The 18,495-nt window shown below is 36.2% G+C and overlaps 1 protein-coding gene across 3 annotated transcripts in view; it reads right to left on the reverse strand.

Annotated features, from left to right (window-relative positions):
• NBAS (NBAS subunit of NRZ tethering complex) overlaps positions 1-18,495 on the reverse strand; it is a 166,203-nt gene that overhangs the window by 98,684 nt on the left and 49,024 nt on the right. For all 3 annotated transcript variants that reach the window (XM_010393300.4, XM_019282201.3, XM_010393299.4), the window contains exons 26-32: positions 18,075-18,208; positions 17,256-17,318; positions 16,482-16,604; positions 14,937-15,039; positions 12,071-12,294; positions 9,781-9,893; positions 7,171-7,284 (exon numbers count right to left, since the gene is read on the reverse strand). In XM_010393300.4, coding sequence (XP_010391602.2) covers positions 7,171-7,284; positions 9,781-9,893; positions 12,071-12,294; positions 14,937-15,039; positions 16,482-16,604; positions 17,256-17,318; positions 18,075-18,208 — 874 coding nt within the window. The remainder of the gene's footprint in view (positions 1-7,170; positions 7,285-9,780; positions 9,894-12,070; positions 12,295-14,936; positions 15,040-16,481; positions 16,605-17,255; positions 17,319-18,074; positions 18,209-18,495) is intronic.

An 18,495-nucleotide genomic window follows, 5' to 3' on the forward strand; every position in this document is an offset into this window, starting at 1 on the left:
AAGATCTTTGGAGAAAAACATCCTGACCTCAATTTTAATACATCAGCATTCACAGATGAAGATCTAATGAGATGGCTCATCTCCTTCTGAAAGCCAGTTATAGTCAATACAAATAACATTTATACCTGTCAACCTTCACTAGTCATCTGTATTTTTTTAAAAGCTTTTATTCAATTTAGAGTGAACAATTTGCTGGCACTAGTTTGTCCAGTCTTGTGCTCAAAATACTATGTATGTCCATGCACTGTATGAGAAGGTGACAAAACATACACAGGAAAAATAATCTATAAATTTTAATTTAGGAAAGAATTTTTAGAATGAAAATGAGTGGATTTTTTATATGCAAGCTTCTTGGTTGTGCTTCTCCTCTATTATTAAAAGCAATTTTATGCAGTCAGCGTTGTTACAGCCATTTGAAAAGGGCACTGGTTTATGAAACTCTATTACTACAACTTGTGAAATGCAAATATTTCAGAAGGTTAAACACATCCAGTTTCAAAAACCATTTAAAGAGTACACGTTCTTCAATTGTATAGCTGTTATTTTTAACTCCACTTTGCAGATCCATCATCACAGATAAAGCAAATTTCTTTTTAAAGCTTTCTCAAAAGTAAAGTTGTAGCAGTTGCACTACAATGACATTCAGGAAAGTGAAGTTACCGTAATTACTAAACTCAGTCAAGCCTCCCCTAATCCCAGCACATCACAACTAACTCAGCTGGGAGAACAGGCTGGCTTCCCATCATTTTATCTTTCAGCCTCCTGCTCAATATACTGCCAGCACACGATGTTGCAAATTAGTGACATTCAAGGCTCTCCCGTTGCAAAATTTTGCCCTCTGGAACCTGGGAACTTCTCATTTGGGCAAAAGCAATTACAGATGACAAAGAGCTGCTTCTATCCTCACAAGCTAAATGTGAACTGTCATTTCTCTGAGCGAGGGACATGTACTTGCCACTCATCTCCTGATGCCCACTTCACCCTGACAGCTTGACTTCTTACAGAGAGATCTGACTAAGCGGCAAACACAAAGAAAAGTCAAAAGAAACAATCAAACTATTACCCCTCAGATTTCAGATAGCCAAAATAATCACTGCTATTTATTCCCACTTAAAAACCAGTGGCACTGAAGAAAGAAAGGAAGAACACTTGGACCAAGGAATGGTTTCTTTAACTGTGCTTGACCAGTTGCATGGAGTCAAGTTCCCCATCACCAGTGCTTCAGCCAAGTATTTTTGATACAGTACAATACATCTCTGCATGTTTTACAAAAGCACAAGCATAAAATATAAGGATCACTTGCCTTCTAGTCCTTGGCTATAGCTGCTCATCATATCTCCACTCATTGATGCTTCCATTACCTTGGCACTCACTGTTATGGCACAGAACAACCACTGGCTCCAATGTTAGTGAATCCCTGCGTGAAGCCCTTTTTCACACACCTTTCATTAACCATGCAGTGACTGATAATGCTCACTGCTGCAGTTTAGTCATTGTCTTCTATTCAGACACGGAAAAAGTCACTGCTTCAGCTTTGTAACACATCATTTGATGATATTTCAATAATAAAGTCTTATAAAAGGGAAAGTTTTGAATTCTGAATTGTCTCCCTTGCCATTCTGACAGATATCCAAGACTCAAAACCAAGACAGGAATGACAAAACTCTTAAAATGGTGACCTGATTATATTACATGGTAATTCTGTTTCAAGCCTTAATGATAACACCGGACAGACTCAGATCAAATTTAGAAACTGGAGAGTGGAAGGGGATGAGGAAGGGAAGTGTATGCACACACAGGCCCAGGGAAGTGGAGGTATTTAAAAAGACATGGAGACATGGCACTCAGGGACACGGTTTAGTGGTGGACTTGGCAGTGCCAGGCTGATGGTTGGACTCAGTGCTCTGAAGAGATTTTAGAACCTAAATGATTCTGAGGTTCTAATGAAAATGACAAGAGAAAAAATATGAAAGCTCAGAAATACTTGAATTTTTTTTTCTTGAGAAGTAAAGGATATGCAAATACTTTTTTAAAGCTTGGATCCAATCTAGATTATATAAAGAAAAAAAAAAGCTTATTGAAACACCTTGCATAAGATGCATGCTATTTGTGAGTGGATGAAATAACATTATCCTGAATGAAATCATGCAATTGAAACTTAAAAGTCAAATGATACCAACACTGTACATACACTTCAGAAATTCCATGTCGCCCACATTTAGGAAATCTGGCAGATCAGAAGCCATCTACATGGTTAATTCCAAATGCAAGAAAGTCAGTGTTACGAAAGACGGATTTCAAAATTAAGCTTTAACTAAGAAATGTGAGCGAAGTTTAAAGCTACTAGAGTTTGCTTATAGATATTAAAATTAAATAAATTACAACAAAAGTTGTGAGAAAAGAGAATAATGGAAACATTTCCAGAGAGCCTGAAAAAGGAAATAAGGACCAACACTCACTAGGTCTGTTTGATGTACACTAAGAGAAGAGAAGATGCTCCTAATTTCTGATACAGAAGCTTTTTTCCCTACTTTTTTTGCACACATCTACTCAAGTAATTGCATAAAGTGAGTTCTTTACACCCTTTCTTAACACAGAGCATGAATTAAGTGAGGATTGTGAGACACAGAACAGCTCCAGCTCCCTGAGCAGGTGCAGATTTTCTGGCTGTCATGCTGAGCACATTCTCCCTCACTCACTTTACCCATCTGTGAAATTAAGGTAACACTTGTGTGCTTACTTTAAAGAGGTAGTGACATGAGGTTTAAGTAGAGTCCACTGTAATTAATCAAATATTTAAAGCAATTAAGAAGCTAGCTGATATATCATTACCTAAGCAAGATTTTAACTTTGATAAATATGAATAATGAATATTACTCACTTTCAGTGCTGTTCTCTAAGCAAACTGTATTCAGAGTACACAGCTCACAAAGCTCTTTAACAATGACTCTGTGCAATCTACCCTTGAATCCACAAAAAATGCATTCTTCCAAAATTTAAATTAAAATATATATGTTCTTAGGATTTTATAGGCTAGCTATATATTACATATAATAAAACATAGCATATGCTTCATGTTCTATATACACACAAATGTAAAAAGTTTATATAGACATGGACAGATGTAGCGAGAAGGTCTTTCCCCATCAGTAATTATACAGGGTGGGGTGGCAGGGGAAACAAAGAGGGGAAAATACTGAAACAAATTCCTCCACTGAGCAGACAAAGTGCAAAAAAACACTCTACAAAGTGGATTTGGAACAGAAGGGACCACAACTTCAAGCATGCACAACCAATACCATAAGTATGTTCCACAGGACAAAATCAGAACTTCTTACACAGCAAAGGTGGCTCATAAATCAGGGTAATTGTGTAAGTAGTGAAAACCAATTAAGGACAAAAATCAAATCTTTATCCCAGCAGCACTTTATCTAATTCTTCATTAAACAAGTCCATGAAGTTCAATCACCTTTTTCAATATCTAGATCCATCCAAAAATATCTCAGTAAGACCACCTGCTTTCATCATAAGCTCTTAGAAATCACAATACCCTGTCCCAGTAGTTTTACACCTGCAAACAAAGACTATCCACACTAGAACTGCAAGAAGGCTTTCCTTTTCTAATATTAAGTTTAAAATAAAATATACTAATTCAAAAATCTTAGAATCTGTATGCATAAGCTGCCCTTTTGTCTGTAAACTGATTTGTGCAATAATACTAGTGTTTGTTATCACACTTTTGATATGGCTACCAAGTCCTAAAATAACTCTTCATGATATTAAAAACAGTATTAATAATATAAATTAATATTAATAATTAATTGGAACTCAGTAACTTAAATTACAAGTTGACAGGTACAGAAATACCATTTCTACATGTCATGTTTCAACTTTTTTTTTTTAATCTCTACCATCAAATTATATACAGCACTCCTCATTACATACTATGACTAAAGTTATACCAGCATTACACTTAAAATCTGCTTTCAAAGGTATTAATAACCTAGCTATTCAAATTCTAAGACTCTTTAAAAAATCAGCATAAGGTTACCTATTCTACCACTCATCAGAGGTACACAGACCAACAATTAAGGACCAAAGAGTAAAGCTCTACAGACTTTCTTTAATAATTTGGAAAAATATTGCTTTTACATGCATGCTTTAAAGCAATGATGACAATCATGTTTCCTTTATATGCTACTGGGTAATCTTCTGGATGCTTTTCAATGGGCTAGAGAGTCAGCCACAAAAAAATCTGCAGTAACAGTGTTATGCTGTTTACAGCTTTCAAATCCAAAAAAACAAACAAACAAGAACATTTTAAAAATACTGACTTTCTTAAAATTAAATAAATCCATTTTCCACAGCCCATCTCCTACAACAATTAAGTTTAGATAAAATTCACAACTATGGCATTCTCATACTGAATCCATATTTTACTCATAAATGAATATTCTCTACAGATAACAGCTTTCCAATATAAGCAATCCAACTAACCATCCTTCAGTGACAGTGAAATGGGTTTTAATCACAAAAGCTTAAAACTACTTATGTAAAACAAAATTTAAAAAACACCCCATCACATTTCCCCACCACAGAAAGTCACTACTGAAAATGTTTCTTGCTATACTTTCTTTTCAGATAAATAAATGTTATTCTATAACCAAAAGATTCCTTTGAAAGCGACCATGTTATTTGCAGATTTAGCGTAAGAGAAAAGTGTCTAAGTCGTGTATTTCTTACCAAGATTCACTCTTGAAATGTACTTTTACAACTAAAATTCCCTGCTTACCATAGGAGCAACCATCAGCATTACTCCCAAGGCTAACCATCAAAGTCAGAGTCCAACACTCGCAAGATAAATGTGTCACTGGTAGAGTAAGCAGTAGTTTTTAAATAATTCACCTGTTTAAAAATTAACCAGCTCACACATTCATCATCTGGTTTTCTCTAGCCTGGTAAATGCATGGAAAAGAAGAAGTGAGAGGCCATTTCATCATCTGGCTTTGAATACCTCTTAAATCTCTCTTTTCAGTGGTGCCTAAGTGTCACTGTGATGTAACACTAGCATACAGACACGACTGTATCAATGAACTCTACACAAATTCCCTAAAGTTCTCTACCTACTATGCAGGGACTGCCATCTTTCAGTCTCTGGAGGTGAGACCACAAGTTTGATCCCTTTTCAAAGGTACATACCAGGGCACTGTAAATCCTACAGCTGAGGCACTAGGATAACACTACTGGACAAAGCTTTATAGAATCTCTCTGGATCTTGGTTTTCCTTCTTTCACACAAAGAGAATCACTTAGATTCAAAAAGAAGATAAAACAAAAATCAGCAACATTAGCCCAAAGAACCCAGAATACTAAGAAAAATTGACAGATTTTAACTTGATCTGGATGGGACAAAGCAGAGAGGAGGAAAGAGCTGTACAGCAACCTTGTCTTATGAACCAATAAGGGAGACTTTTTTTTTCCCCCCAAAAGCTTGACAGGCAAAGAAAAAGAAGTTACTACTGTCATTCCAATTTTTCTGTGGATTACATATTAAATATTTAGATTGGATCCAGCTACCCAACATGGTACCATACCATCCCCTCTGCCACCTTTCATGTAGCAGCACTGTGCTGACCAGAGTCAGGACATTTCCTGTGACTCCTTTCCTTAGGACTCTGGGATCTTGAGAGGTCAACAACCTAATTTCCATACCTCAGTTCTCAACCTTACAGAACTGTCTCAAATATCTCCCTCCCTTTTTATAATACTATGCAAAAAATTGCCAGTACTAAGCTTCCTGAAAACATAAGAAAAAAAATTAAATTATTTAACAAATAGAGAGGGAGAAAGGAATTAGCCAGGCATGCTTCAATGACAAAGCTGGAATGCACTGATTTTCATACGCTGCATGAAATAAAAATACCTATTTTGTATTTCTATGTTCTATTTCTACATCATAAAAATACAGCAGTATTGTGTTTACCATTGCATTGATTAAGCATTTTTCAAAACTAAAAAAAATCAAAAGGCAGATACTTCAGGTAGGCTATAAAAAAAACCCGTAACACCCGCTCCCAATATCCTCAGGACTCAATCTTTGAAGATGTTCGGCTCCTCAAATGAATACTCAACTTAATGTATTATTTTTAGTGCCCAAATGAGATATATGCAGCACAGACTGAAGCCTAGCAGCTGAAATTCATCCTTAACAGACAACTTTTCCCCCTCTAACTTAAATGCAACTATTATTAAATCAGACTGCCTTATTTGACAGAGGTAATAACATTCACGGTAATTTCAGTACTACCAATTAACTGTAAAACAAGATATTCTCAGCCACAACTCCTCCAATCTGAAATAAGCCTTGTCTTAGGTTATAATGTAAGATGTAACCAAAAGTATGTATTCTATCACTATCTGTTAAAACCAGGTGGGGCAGTGTTCTTTGTCTCTTCCATGACACATCCCTGGTAACTCCCTCCGGGGGAGATCTTCTGTTAATGGGTCATCCAGCCTCACTGCATGACTCATAAAATTACATCATCCCATTGTGAGATGCTCCGCCCAGGAGAAGGAACCAAGCATACCATCCTGGATATAATCTGAGATTCCGAACACCACAGACACCTTTCCACTGGATTCCCAGAGGACAGGAGCTACACAGCTACCACTGGACTTTCTAAGGAAGAGCAGACCCTTCTACAGGATCACTGCTTCAACAGAACCACATCCATCACTTCAGGAGGACTGCAGCCACCATTTAATCGGACTGCTATCACCACCCCGACTAACAGGGTGTCAGGTTGTATCCTGGCTCTGTCAGTTTAAACCAGTGTTTTCTGCCTTTATTTTTCATTTTCCTATTAAATTGTGCTTCTGACTTGGAGTCTCCCACTGGTTTGTTTTCAAACTAGTACAGCCTTTACTCCAGCTCTGGACTAGACAAGGCATTTTTTTTATTTCAGGTATTAGCAGAATGTAGCAGCTGACCATTTCAGCTATTTTACAGAGAAAATATTCCACTCATGTGAAATGTTTCATTCCTCCCCTCTTCCAGATGACTTTTTAATGGTATCTTTGAACACATATTCTAATGATCAACTCAAATGTCCTAAAACATAACATAAATGCACACTGCAATGCAACTCAGTGTCTTATTAACGCAGCTTACCTGCAACCCTCAGCAGGTTTGCCAGTTCCAGGAGCTTAGCAGACTGTTTATAGTTTGTTGACGTCTGCGCCAGACAGTCCTTGATGAGACTGAGTCGATCGGAACACAAACGCACTGTTGAAAGCAGAACTGGTTTAGAGACTGCACAAATGAACTTGACTGCTGTGCTCCTGCTTCAACAACACAGGGCAGGAGGAGTGCTGGGGAGTATAAGAATGCAAATACAAACTGAAAACCAGCTCAAGGCTGCTTGCATGCAGATCCTCAATTATACCTACAAACAGAAAGTTAAAATAACGCCGCAGGATATCCAGCCCCAATCATTAGCAAGTCAAGTCAAGTTATGAAGGGAGCAAAAAGCAGAAAACTGACCCGAATGAAAACTTACTTTTATTTCATTTTTTCACATTCACTGTTTTTAAATGTATACAATTAACCGATATACCTTTATACAATTTTAATTATCATTTTTGCAGACTGCTAACACAGACACTAACTTTTGTTTAGAATGTTGTAACGAACTAAGATTTCACGCTACATTTTATTTTAGCATGGACAAGATACATCACATAGACTCAAAGAACTATCATTAGCAAACTCTTAATTTACTTAAAAATTTTCTGTGGAAGCGGAAGGACAGTCTGCAAATCACCAGGTTCTGTCAACTGTATCCTGAGCAGCTTATAATTAGTACTGTGTTTCAAAAAAGATTTTACCAAGAATTAAACAATTATTGTAATTGCATGATTTAATATCATGAACTGATTCCAGTGCCATATTTAGCTTGTTAGTGGGTGGCTAACTTCAGGCTGCTGTTTTAAAAGGTAATGCTTTCATACCATGCAAGTTCTCAGAACTCAGAGGAACAGCATGCAGATATTCCACTTAACACTAAATAAGAGTGAATGGCTGCATGGGGGATAAACTCTGCATTAGCATATGGGGCTTAAAACACAGGATATCAGGCCTCTCAGTAAGAGCAAAGTAGTATTTGCATAATGAAAATCATTAGTTCTGGAAATCAAATTAGACCAAAATGAATAAGAATGGAAGAGCAGGAAAAGGTCATATTTTTAGTTTAATTTTTAATATTCTATCACAGGCCTATATTAGTATACAACAATAAAACGTTTCCAGTCACTGATTATTTAAGCAGGAATTTTTAATACATAACTAAAAGTAATCTAATATAATACCATGGGTAAAACACTTAATGATGGACTTTCCTTCACATTTTATTTTAATAAGGAGTCTTCAAACCAGATTTTATTGAAATATAGCATAACAGTAGTTCATAAACTACTGAGTTTGCTAAAAATAGAAGTGGGGGAAGATCTACAGAAAACTAAATACAGAACTGCAAAAATTGCTAAAAAATTGCTAAAAAACTATTGCTGTGGGAACAGCTGATCCTTAGTGCTATTTTTAACGACACTCTACCAAAGTAACAGATCATTTAAAGGCTTTCATTAAAATTGGAAACATCATTTTAATCTTATTAATTTGATTTACATGAAAGATACTGAAGCAAGGGTAAATCAGGGTCATTAATGAAATCACATGCATTATTTCACATGTTCTAATTAATCTAGATCAGTTGTATTACACATACTGTTAATGCAGTATTATGCCACTACTTTTTAAAAATGATACCTCCATGTCCACATCAAAAAAAGTTGAAGAAAATATGTGCACTTTTCTAGAGGCTGAACAAACTGACTGAGAAATAATTTTACTCTAGGAATCAACAGGCCAGTACTGCAAGATCTGGAAATCAGACATTCTCAGTCCAGAAATTGTAAGATTTCTGAATATAACACACGGAGCATCAACTCACTTGAACAAATACTTGGAAAAAAAGAGAACAAAAGGAGAATACCAAAGTAAAGTAACAACAGCCACTGAGAATATCTACTTCATTTTCCATGAAGTGGAAAGCACTGAAGTGCTAGCCATAAATCCCAGTATTTCTCTGCACAATGCCAGAAGTAAAACATTATCATCAGCATGTCTCATGGCTCAGTGCTCATCTCAGCCAGTTCCACTACTGTTCATGCAGTTTCTTTGTACATAATCATAACTTCTTTCCAACTTTTGTCCAACAACTTTCACTGGAGTCAGAGATCCAAAAGATTTAGTTTTAAGCACATCATCAGAAGAAATACCTAATAAAAGTTCACTTCCACTGTCATTGGGTTTTATATACCTCAAAATTAAACAGCCCACTGGAGACACGAAAACTGCCTCTGCATGAAGTACCTCTCTCCCACCTGTTACTTTAAAGCACACAGGCAAGTGCAGATTATTTGGCAAACAAAATATGAGCTTAAATTATTTCTGTTCAAGTTTCATATACTCGGTACTCTATTTTAAAGTCCTGCTGAAAGTAAGTCCCAAAACACAGACACCATATGCAAATATCCTTCTTACCTCACATATTCTAAAAAATTTCATTACAAAAATTACTTTTGTATGTGCCTGTAGTGCTTGGAGGCAGGAAGTGAACTCTTTAAGTTTAATCATGTCACACTTATGTAATAGTAGCTATTTCTCATGCATATTTATGCCTGTGATTCAAGTAATCATATAAAGAATAAAGTTATGCAGTACCTTGTAGTGGTAATATTTTCACACCAAACTCTTCCAGGTAACCCAGAGCACGAATGAGGTCCAACTCCTCCTGAACAGCACTCGGACTGTCTTCAATAAGTTGTAGACAGCACCTAATAAGAATGAAACACATTTTCCTAAAGTTTGATGAATACATTCAAAGTTAAACTTGTGGGAAAAGTTCACCAGTAAATAAAACAAAACAACCAAGCAGTAATTTACTGTACTTGTGAAACATCAAAATACTCTAAACATTTTAACAAATTTCTGGTTTTGGATTGCCTTCAACTGGTTGTGATAAGTACATCACCTAAACCCTCCTGAATTTAGATTGGCAATGAATTTAATAGATGTAACTACTTTAATAGTGTAAGTACTTAAATACGTAATTATTTTGGGAAATATTTCTCCTACCACTATTGCATTTTGATAATGCCATATTCTAGAAGATAAAAGCAAAACAGTGCAAAAAGTTGACAGGAAGTGAAACATTAAGAGTCATTGTCACAAATTCAGTTTCCTCAGCTAGGTACAGCAAATAAACCGAAGCTGAATTAAAAAAAAAACCAACCAACCAACCAACAACTACAACAAAACAACAATAAAAAAACCCCCACTAAATTCCTCTGAAGACGAATTAATAAATGCAACTATTAAGAGCACATTACTCTAAATATATTTTTTTCAAGTCATATGAATAGTATATTATTGTAATAAGCTTTTAGATAATTTTTTAAAATACAAGTTGCATTCTGGTACAGTGTATTCATATGTAGTTTTACTAATACATGCTGAACAAAGAAAATCAACATGCAAAATCATAGAATCATAGAACAGACATAGGTTGGAAGGGACCTTAAACATTGCCTAGTTCCAAATCCCCTGCCATGGGCAGGGACACCTCCCACTACAACAGGTTGCTCAAGAGCTCCATTCAGCCTGGCCTTGAACACTTCCAGGGATGGGGCATCCACAGCTTCTGTGGACAACCTGTTCTGGTGCCTCACTACCCTCACAGTAAAGAATTTTTTTTTCTTTCCCAAACATCCAGTGTAAACCTACTATCCTCCAGATTGAAACCATTACCCCTTGTCCCACTATATGCCCTTGTAAAAAGTCCCTCTACATCTTTCTTGCAGGCTCCCCTCAGGTACTGGAAGGACACATTTAGGTCATCCCAGAATGTTCTCTTTTCCAGGCTGAACAATCCCAAATCCCTCAGCCTTTCCTCACAGGAAAGGAAAGAAGAAGGTGCTTCATCCCTCTGGACACACTCCAGCAGGTCTGTGTCCTTCCTGTGCTGGGACCCCAGAGCTGGATGCAGCACTGCAGGTGGTGTCTCACCCCCTCCCCTTCCTCCCCTGCTCCCCTTGCTGCTTTGGGTGCAGCCCAGGACACATTTAATTTTCTGGGCTGCAAGAGAACATGTCCAGGTCATGTCCACCATCTCCTCCACCAGCATCCCCAAGTCCTTCTCAGCAGGGCTGCTCTGGATCTGTTCATCCTCCAGCCTGGACTGATACTGGGGTGCAGCACCAGCACTTGGTCTTGTTGAACTTCATGAGTCTCATGAGCTTCAATTCTTGAGCTTGTCCAGATGGCATCTCATCTCAATGATTTTAAATGGTTTAATTCACCATACATATTAAATCAGAAAGTATTTGATTTCTCCAGTTTATCATATGACTTTTATCTCCACACGTTAATTAAGAAAACACATTTTAAATCAAAACCAAAACTGTTTGTTAGCTGAACATCCCATATGAACCCATCATATTTTTCAGGCATATTGACAAATATTTCAGGGTGAAGATTAAAATAGGAGTGGAATAAAAGAGCTAAAGAGAAGACAAATATATTCTACCTAAACCAACACATACATGAAGGCTACTAGGAGACCTATACACTGATAATCACTCATGGAAACAAGGTAAGTTACCATGAAACAACTGATTGAAGTCAGAGAAGGACCAAAACATGTTACTGAACAGAATAAACACAGAGTCACACATTCATACCAAGTATTTGAGCTATAAACCATGTATTTTGAAATATCACCATAAAACCCTAAGAGAAAAGCTGGTCACAGGACCCTTATTCATTAAAAGGGTCTTTAAACTCCCTGCATTAAAAGCAACATTACTCTGTACTTCCAGAGCCTGCTTATGAAAAATATTCTCAATAGACGACTGGGGGAGGGGAGGGGGGGGGAATATAATATCAAATAAACCCTAATGCTATGACAACATTAACTCAGTTGTATTTATGTATATGATAGTGGCAAATGTACCTGGCCAACTCCATACAGCTGTCAGTCAAACTCGTTGAAGAATTGAAATATTCTCTACCAGCAGCCAAAACTAGTTCAATACTTCTGGCATAGCTGACTCGGTACTGCAGCTTCCCTTTTGATGAACTCGGCAGATCCACTGACCAAACACGGCAATGCATCATTTGCCCAGCCAGGTGGATATTGTCTATACTGCTTGAGCATAAAAGACTTTCGGTGAATATCTAAAAGAAAGAACAGTAATTTAATAACCTGCAGGAGCAGCAGCAGTTTCAATTAAGCTTATCTGCATTTTATGGCATAAACCCCTCTGAATGCAAGGAACTTTGAAGTCAAAAGAATATATATAAATATATTCAGTCCAAGCAGAAAATCTGACTTCTGTCAAGGGAAGTATTTCTACAATTCACTTAAGTAAAGCTAAAATTAACTAGTAGCTATTTTCTATTTACTGGAAGTTAAAAAAAAAAAAAAAGCATATTAACTGTCTTTTTACAGTATGACTTAAGACACCAAAAATATACCTACATTCTGAGGTGTACTACAATATAAGAATCTGAAAAGGCAGTTCACTATTAAGACCTTAAAACTAACAACATATGAGAAGAAATTTTGTATTCCTAAAGAAACTAAAAATATATAGGACTGAGCACGTAAAATGTTCCTTAAATTTCAACCAAGACTATCTTCAAAGAATGCAAACTAATATAATGCTGTATTCTGCCAGAAAACACCTAGCTTATTTACAGGTAAAAGTTTTACCCACTTTAAGACACTCAAAATAATCTCAATTCCTTACAAAAATAATTTGCTTTTTTCTTAAGCATAGTCATTATTGTCCTAATGAAAAGAAACAGAAATTTGATCATTTCAGAAAATATCACAGCTGCAACAATATGGCCTTTATTGAATGTTTTAAAGTTCATAGCAAATTCAAGAGGATCAGTGAATCACAGAAGAGCCCTATTAAAAAAAAATAATTGCCCTAGGGCATATCACCATGTCCTGCAGCCATAGGGAGGAGGAGAGAAGATCCAGCAGGCAGGAATTGTGCAGCAAGATTGATTTTTTAAATTATTTTACAAACTCTTCTATAGACTTTTTTCTTCATAGTCTAATTGGACAAAGGATCAGCCACCCCTTAGGGTGATTGGCTAAAATCCTAAACATCCATTGTCAAAATATTTTTCTACTATACCATAAACAAGACTTTTCATGGCTGCAGGTGTTTCATTGTTTACATAACTCTGCTACCTCTTCTGTGAGAGAGAAAAGTCTCTCACAGGCTTAGAAAATACCAAGAAAATCCTTGCTAGCAGCATTTTGTATCCACAGAGCCCAGGTTGGGAGGGACCTCTAAAGATGATCTGGTCCAACCTTTCATGGGAAAGAGGGCATAGATGAGATTATTTAGCACTCTATCCAATCATTGTTTAATTTTAGGATACTTTTTTTCTAGGAAGAACCTCTCCAAACCACCTCATGCTCTGGAAAGGAAAACAGTTCTGTGCTTCTTAAAGAACATCACACAATTGGATCATCTTCCATTTCACAACATACCAACCGTCAAGGAACAGCGAGAGATGCAAAGTATCACAGCTGACCCTTCTTCCTCAAAGATCCCACATGGAACATTTACCTCTCTCAAAACTTAAGAAGTCCTCCTTCAAGAGGACAGAATTCACCTTGCATGAAAGAAGAACAAACTAAGCATCATGCTCAAAAATACTGAAACCTCAGATGGGATTGCAAATCCTTACTGCCTCACCAATTTATCAATTTTGAAGTTATTGAAGTATAATTGCATATGACAGCACCACATTTCAAAGCATTTTCAGTACTCCTACATAATTTTTTCCAAAACCCTTAGTTGTGTTTCTTTTTCAATTATATGGTTCAGAGTTTAAAAAAATAGTGCCAATAGAAAACTTACATTAAGATCAGAGCAAAGCAAATGCCTTATTTACAGAGTGCTCTAGTATTACAATTTTTTAACATGCACGTAAAAAAAATTTCAAGTACACCAAGTTGTAGCCTACCACAAAACCATGACTATTAAACATGCTGCAATTTTTCTAGCTGCACTACAGGGAAAGAATGATTTTTCTCACATATAAGTTGAATAGCATTGGTTTTTTTCTTTTTTTTTCTACTTTGCTTTTAAAACTTCTCCTAAGAGCTAATCAGATGGATAGCCATAAGCAATTAAATCTGTAAACTGCAATAAAACCTGCTTTTATATAGATATAAACACTAATTATAGTGGACACAGTACTGCATCTGTAATAAAATGCAGTACATTGAAGTGAAAATGTAAATAACACGTCACAGCAAATTCTACATCTGTCTAACAGCTGTCCTTTGCAAATACTAATGACATGGGTTTGGGCTTTATGCACATGCAAGGGTTTTTACCTTCACTGAAATTAGATTTCTCATCTCACATAATTTTACTTCAATTGCAAGCAGCAGAAAGTCCATAATCCTATAATGATCTTGGATAATAGTATCAAGCCAGAACTCCATGTTTAAGAAATGCTTGAGTGAAGACAATGCTTTATTTTCATTAGTTCGGAGTGTTTGTTGCTAAACACATTTGTACATGGAATTACAGGCTACAGAACAAAGTTGACTCAATTTCTAAAAAGCTGAATTTTAATAAAAGATATATAGGATATTTATTAGAAGGGCTTTAGATAAAATGAATAAACACCAGAATTTTTCCTTAAATAAAATACAGCAAAAAGCCAGTAGACAAACCAAGTAACAACACTTGGAAAATGTATTTACGGTTGTGAGCAACAATATGAAATAAGAATCTATAGCTTACTTGGGACATAAGTCAGTAAGAAGATACAAAACTCACCTCATAGCAAGTATCTGAATGTAAGCATCTATACACTTTCTGCTGCATGTCCAACATATCCTGGAGTAATTGCTTCCACTGTGTCTCACCAACTGACGGTTGCCTACAAATATTTTTTAAAATTAAATATTCTCTTCCCCAACAAATTTAAAGAAAAGCAGTAGATTTCCATCACCAAAAATACGAGTTTTCTCAAATGCTATTTCAGTATTTAATTAGACTTTTAACCAGGAGTGATTCAAAGACAGATGGCTTTTAATATTAATTAATATTAAAACAGCATCCGTGGGATAAAATGGTTTGACAACAATGCAGTGCCCAAAGTGCTTTTTCTGTTTTCTGTGGGATAAGGCAGGGATTTAAGCAATCTTTCTCAAGAGTCCCCAGCTAGGTTTTGATAATTTTCCATAACACATCAGAAAGTTTGAAGTGCTATCCTCCTGCTGATCCAGGAACTGCAGGGCAAAACCAAGTCTCCAACAGCAACTGCGGATCATTAAAGTGCTGTTCATTGTAGGCAATCTCAAAGGACTAATCAATTGCATGCAATCACAGGAGAATAGAGTTCCAACTTTGTTTCTTAAAATTGAGTGGTATTCAGATTCTTGACCCTCTGAATCCATGGATCTCTGTTTATGCACAAAGCCTCAACTTCTTGTGCCCTATCAAAACTTTTACTAGTAAAAACACTATGAAGGTTTTTTGACATTATCTTGAGCCTTTCAGATTAGAAAAAGACCTTTTTAAATTACATGAGCTAGTTCCAGCTAATAGTGATTTTCTCATGTGGCATTAGCTTTTATTTTGGCAAAACAGAAGTGGAAAAACCAACATTTTTCCTACAGAGGCATTGTCTTGATCTTTCTAAAGAGAGGTTTCCAGAAGTCTTAAAAAGCTTTCAGACTACTAAAAATCTAAATACCACTCTACCATAATGGATAAACTGCTGTGCATATTTGCTGTAAATAAGAAAGAAAGTCACCCGCAGTTATGGCTGGTTTTCCCAGGATTCAAAATTTTTATCTGCTTATGCCAAGAGCCATTTAATAATTCATGTACAGTTGAAAGATGAGTTAAATGAAGTAGTTCTTAACTAGAAAAACTGAGAAATAATACTGGGAATATAAGTGGTAGAATCAATACCTAAAATCAGTAAGTTACCATATTACAAGGGTTCCAAGAAAACACACCAAAAAAACCAAAGCATTATTTTACAAATCCTACACTCTCAATAGAATTAAATAGGTCTTAAAGGACTTTATTTACAATATGTTATCTTTCACAATTCATCATCCTGCAATATTTTGCAGCCAGTATGCCTTTTAAGCTTGTTTACTTGAACACAAACATACCAAAGCAGAGATTTTTGACTGTGAAGAATGCAGCCAAAACACTAATCATGTTAATCACATGTTTAACCAATCTCTGTATGTACACTGTCTTCAGGGTGAACACCCCAGCTCCCTGCTGCCACAAAGCAGGCAGGCATGCTCTGTTACCTCACCGCGCTTCCCCTCTTATCCCGGTGCCTCGTGGAATACTAACTTGCGACCTGTGTGCCTTGTCAGCCGGATCATCAGCTTCCGCGCCTCCTCTGCACTGTCCTTCGTGTCTCTCACGAAGGAGACCGGCTTCTGCAGGCCGTGCTTCTCCAACAGCTCCGACACACTGCAAACAGAGTCAGCGCTCTTGAATCCTGCACAACTGTACAACTACTGCTGCAGCAGCAGGACTCTCAAACAATGTACTGCAAATGCAAACAGTCTCCATAAAATCTCTAATAGTATAGCTTAACCAGAGTAACATTACCTACATTTTAAAAACTATCTATATATATATATTAAATAATACCATAGGGTAAACACATAGCACCACAGTTTTTAGTCTTTGATCACTCAAAGCATTAGAGAGTATGAAGATCAAAACAAACTCCTCAGGTTAACCCTCCTTCCCCCTGCCAAAAAAAAGCCCACTGAAAATAAAAACAAACAAAACAAAAAATCCCCAACCAAACAAATAAAAAAATTCCCCAACAAAACCCTACACACAAAAAAACCCAAACAAAACAAAAAAACAAAACAAAAAAAACAAAACACAACCCCCCAAACTTTTATTCCAAGAACATAAGTATCTCTACAGTTCTATACTATTCAAATAGATAAAACCATTCAAAATTTCTATGTTCTGAATACAAAAATCATACAGATAATCTTGTTGACAGCATTAAAAAAAATATATTCTTGCTGGTTTCTTATAAAAATGTTCTTGGCTATGCTTAGTGATTTCTCTAAGAATATTTATTTCAGCAAAATGCAATACCTGAGAATTTGTTCCAGTTCATCTACTTCATCATGAAGAGTGTTAGTTTTATCTGTTTCAGGCCTGCAATGATATCACACAATTAAATATATACATAAACACATATTTCTTATAATTTCCTCTTGTAACTCACATTATATACACATGAAGATAAGTAGTTTGAAACATTCCTTGATTAAAATAAATGTTTACTTGTAAATATTAAAACTATTGGGCTTCTTGCTGTAAAGACAGTTAAAATTTAGAGGGTCCCTCAATTTTTTAAGAGCAGAGGTTTTCCTTCTTCCTTAGACTTTTCTCAGGCTCTCTCCTTCCTTCATGTAAAAGATACTGGAAAAATAGTTTACACCTCACAGATCACAGAGTATCTATCACCTCTTCATGCTTTCACTTTCTTGAGCATTACTTGTCCTTCAATGGGTTTTCCATCTTCCCTCTCTCACAGGGACATATTGCTGCTTTTAAGTTAACTGCAAGACACCACTATTGCAAGAAAACCAGTAAGACAGCACTAACACTTGGTCTCAATTCATCAGACTATGAAAGTCTAAGAAACAATACAGAAGCCTTGGTCTAGGCTGCTACTTTAACTCATGTTCTGCTGCATTAACTGGTAGAGCATGTACTTCTGATGTATATACAGCAGAAGTATATAGATACATTACAATCATGGCAGCTCAGAGGTGAACAGAGTATTCCAGTAACTTGGTCTGCCCTTTAGTGACTTAACAACCCTTTTTAAAGCTTTAATTCACAACTATATTTAATATTTCTAAAATATTTGTAAATAACCAAATAATTTACAAATAAAATGTTTACCCATATCCTCTTTGTGGAAGGCATTCCAAAATATCATAACAAAGAGAGAGCTGGTCATCTCGCTCACAGCTATAAATACACTCCAACGCCGTGATCATAAGCTGGTCCTGATCAGGGATAATTTGTTGCTGACACTAACAAGAAAAGAAAGAACACTGGTTTTTATTCCCTGTTTCTAATTCAACAGTAAATTTTCTTTTCAACATAAAAAGATAGGTACTCCAAGAAAATAAATTTTCTTCAGGTGCAATTAGAATGTTTCTTGATAACAACGTGGTGAAGTCATAACCTGAATCTTATCTTGGCTAGTTTTCTGCAGTGCAGACACTTGAAAGAACAGTGGTATGCCACTATACCCTTTTTGAATTTGAGAAGTGGAGAGGGTGCAGAGGAAGGAAACTGCTGCAAACATTTGTCAGAT

Source organism: Corvus cornix, chromosome 3 (genome assembly GCF_000738735.6).
Source record: "Corvus cornix cornix isolate S_Up_H32 chromosome 3, ASM73873v5, whole genome shotgun sequence".
NCBI classification, from domain to species: Eukaryota; Metazoa; Chordata; class Aves; order Passeriformes; family Corvidae; genus Corvus; species Corvus cornix.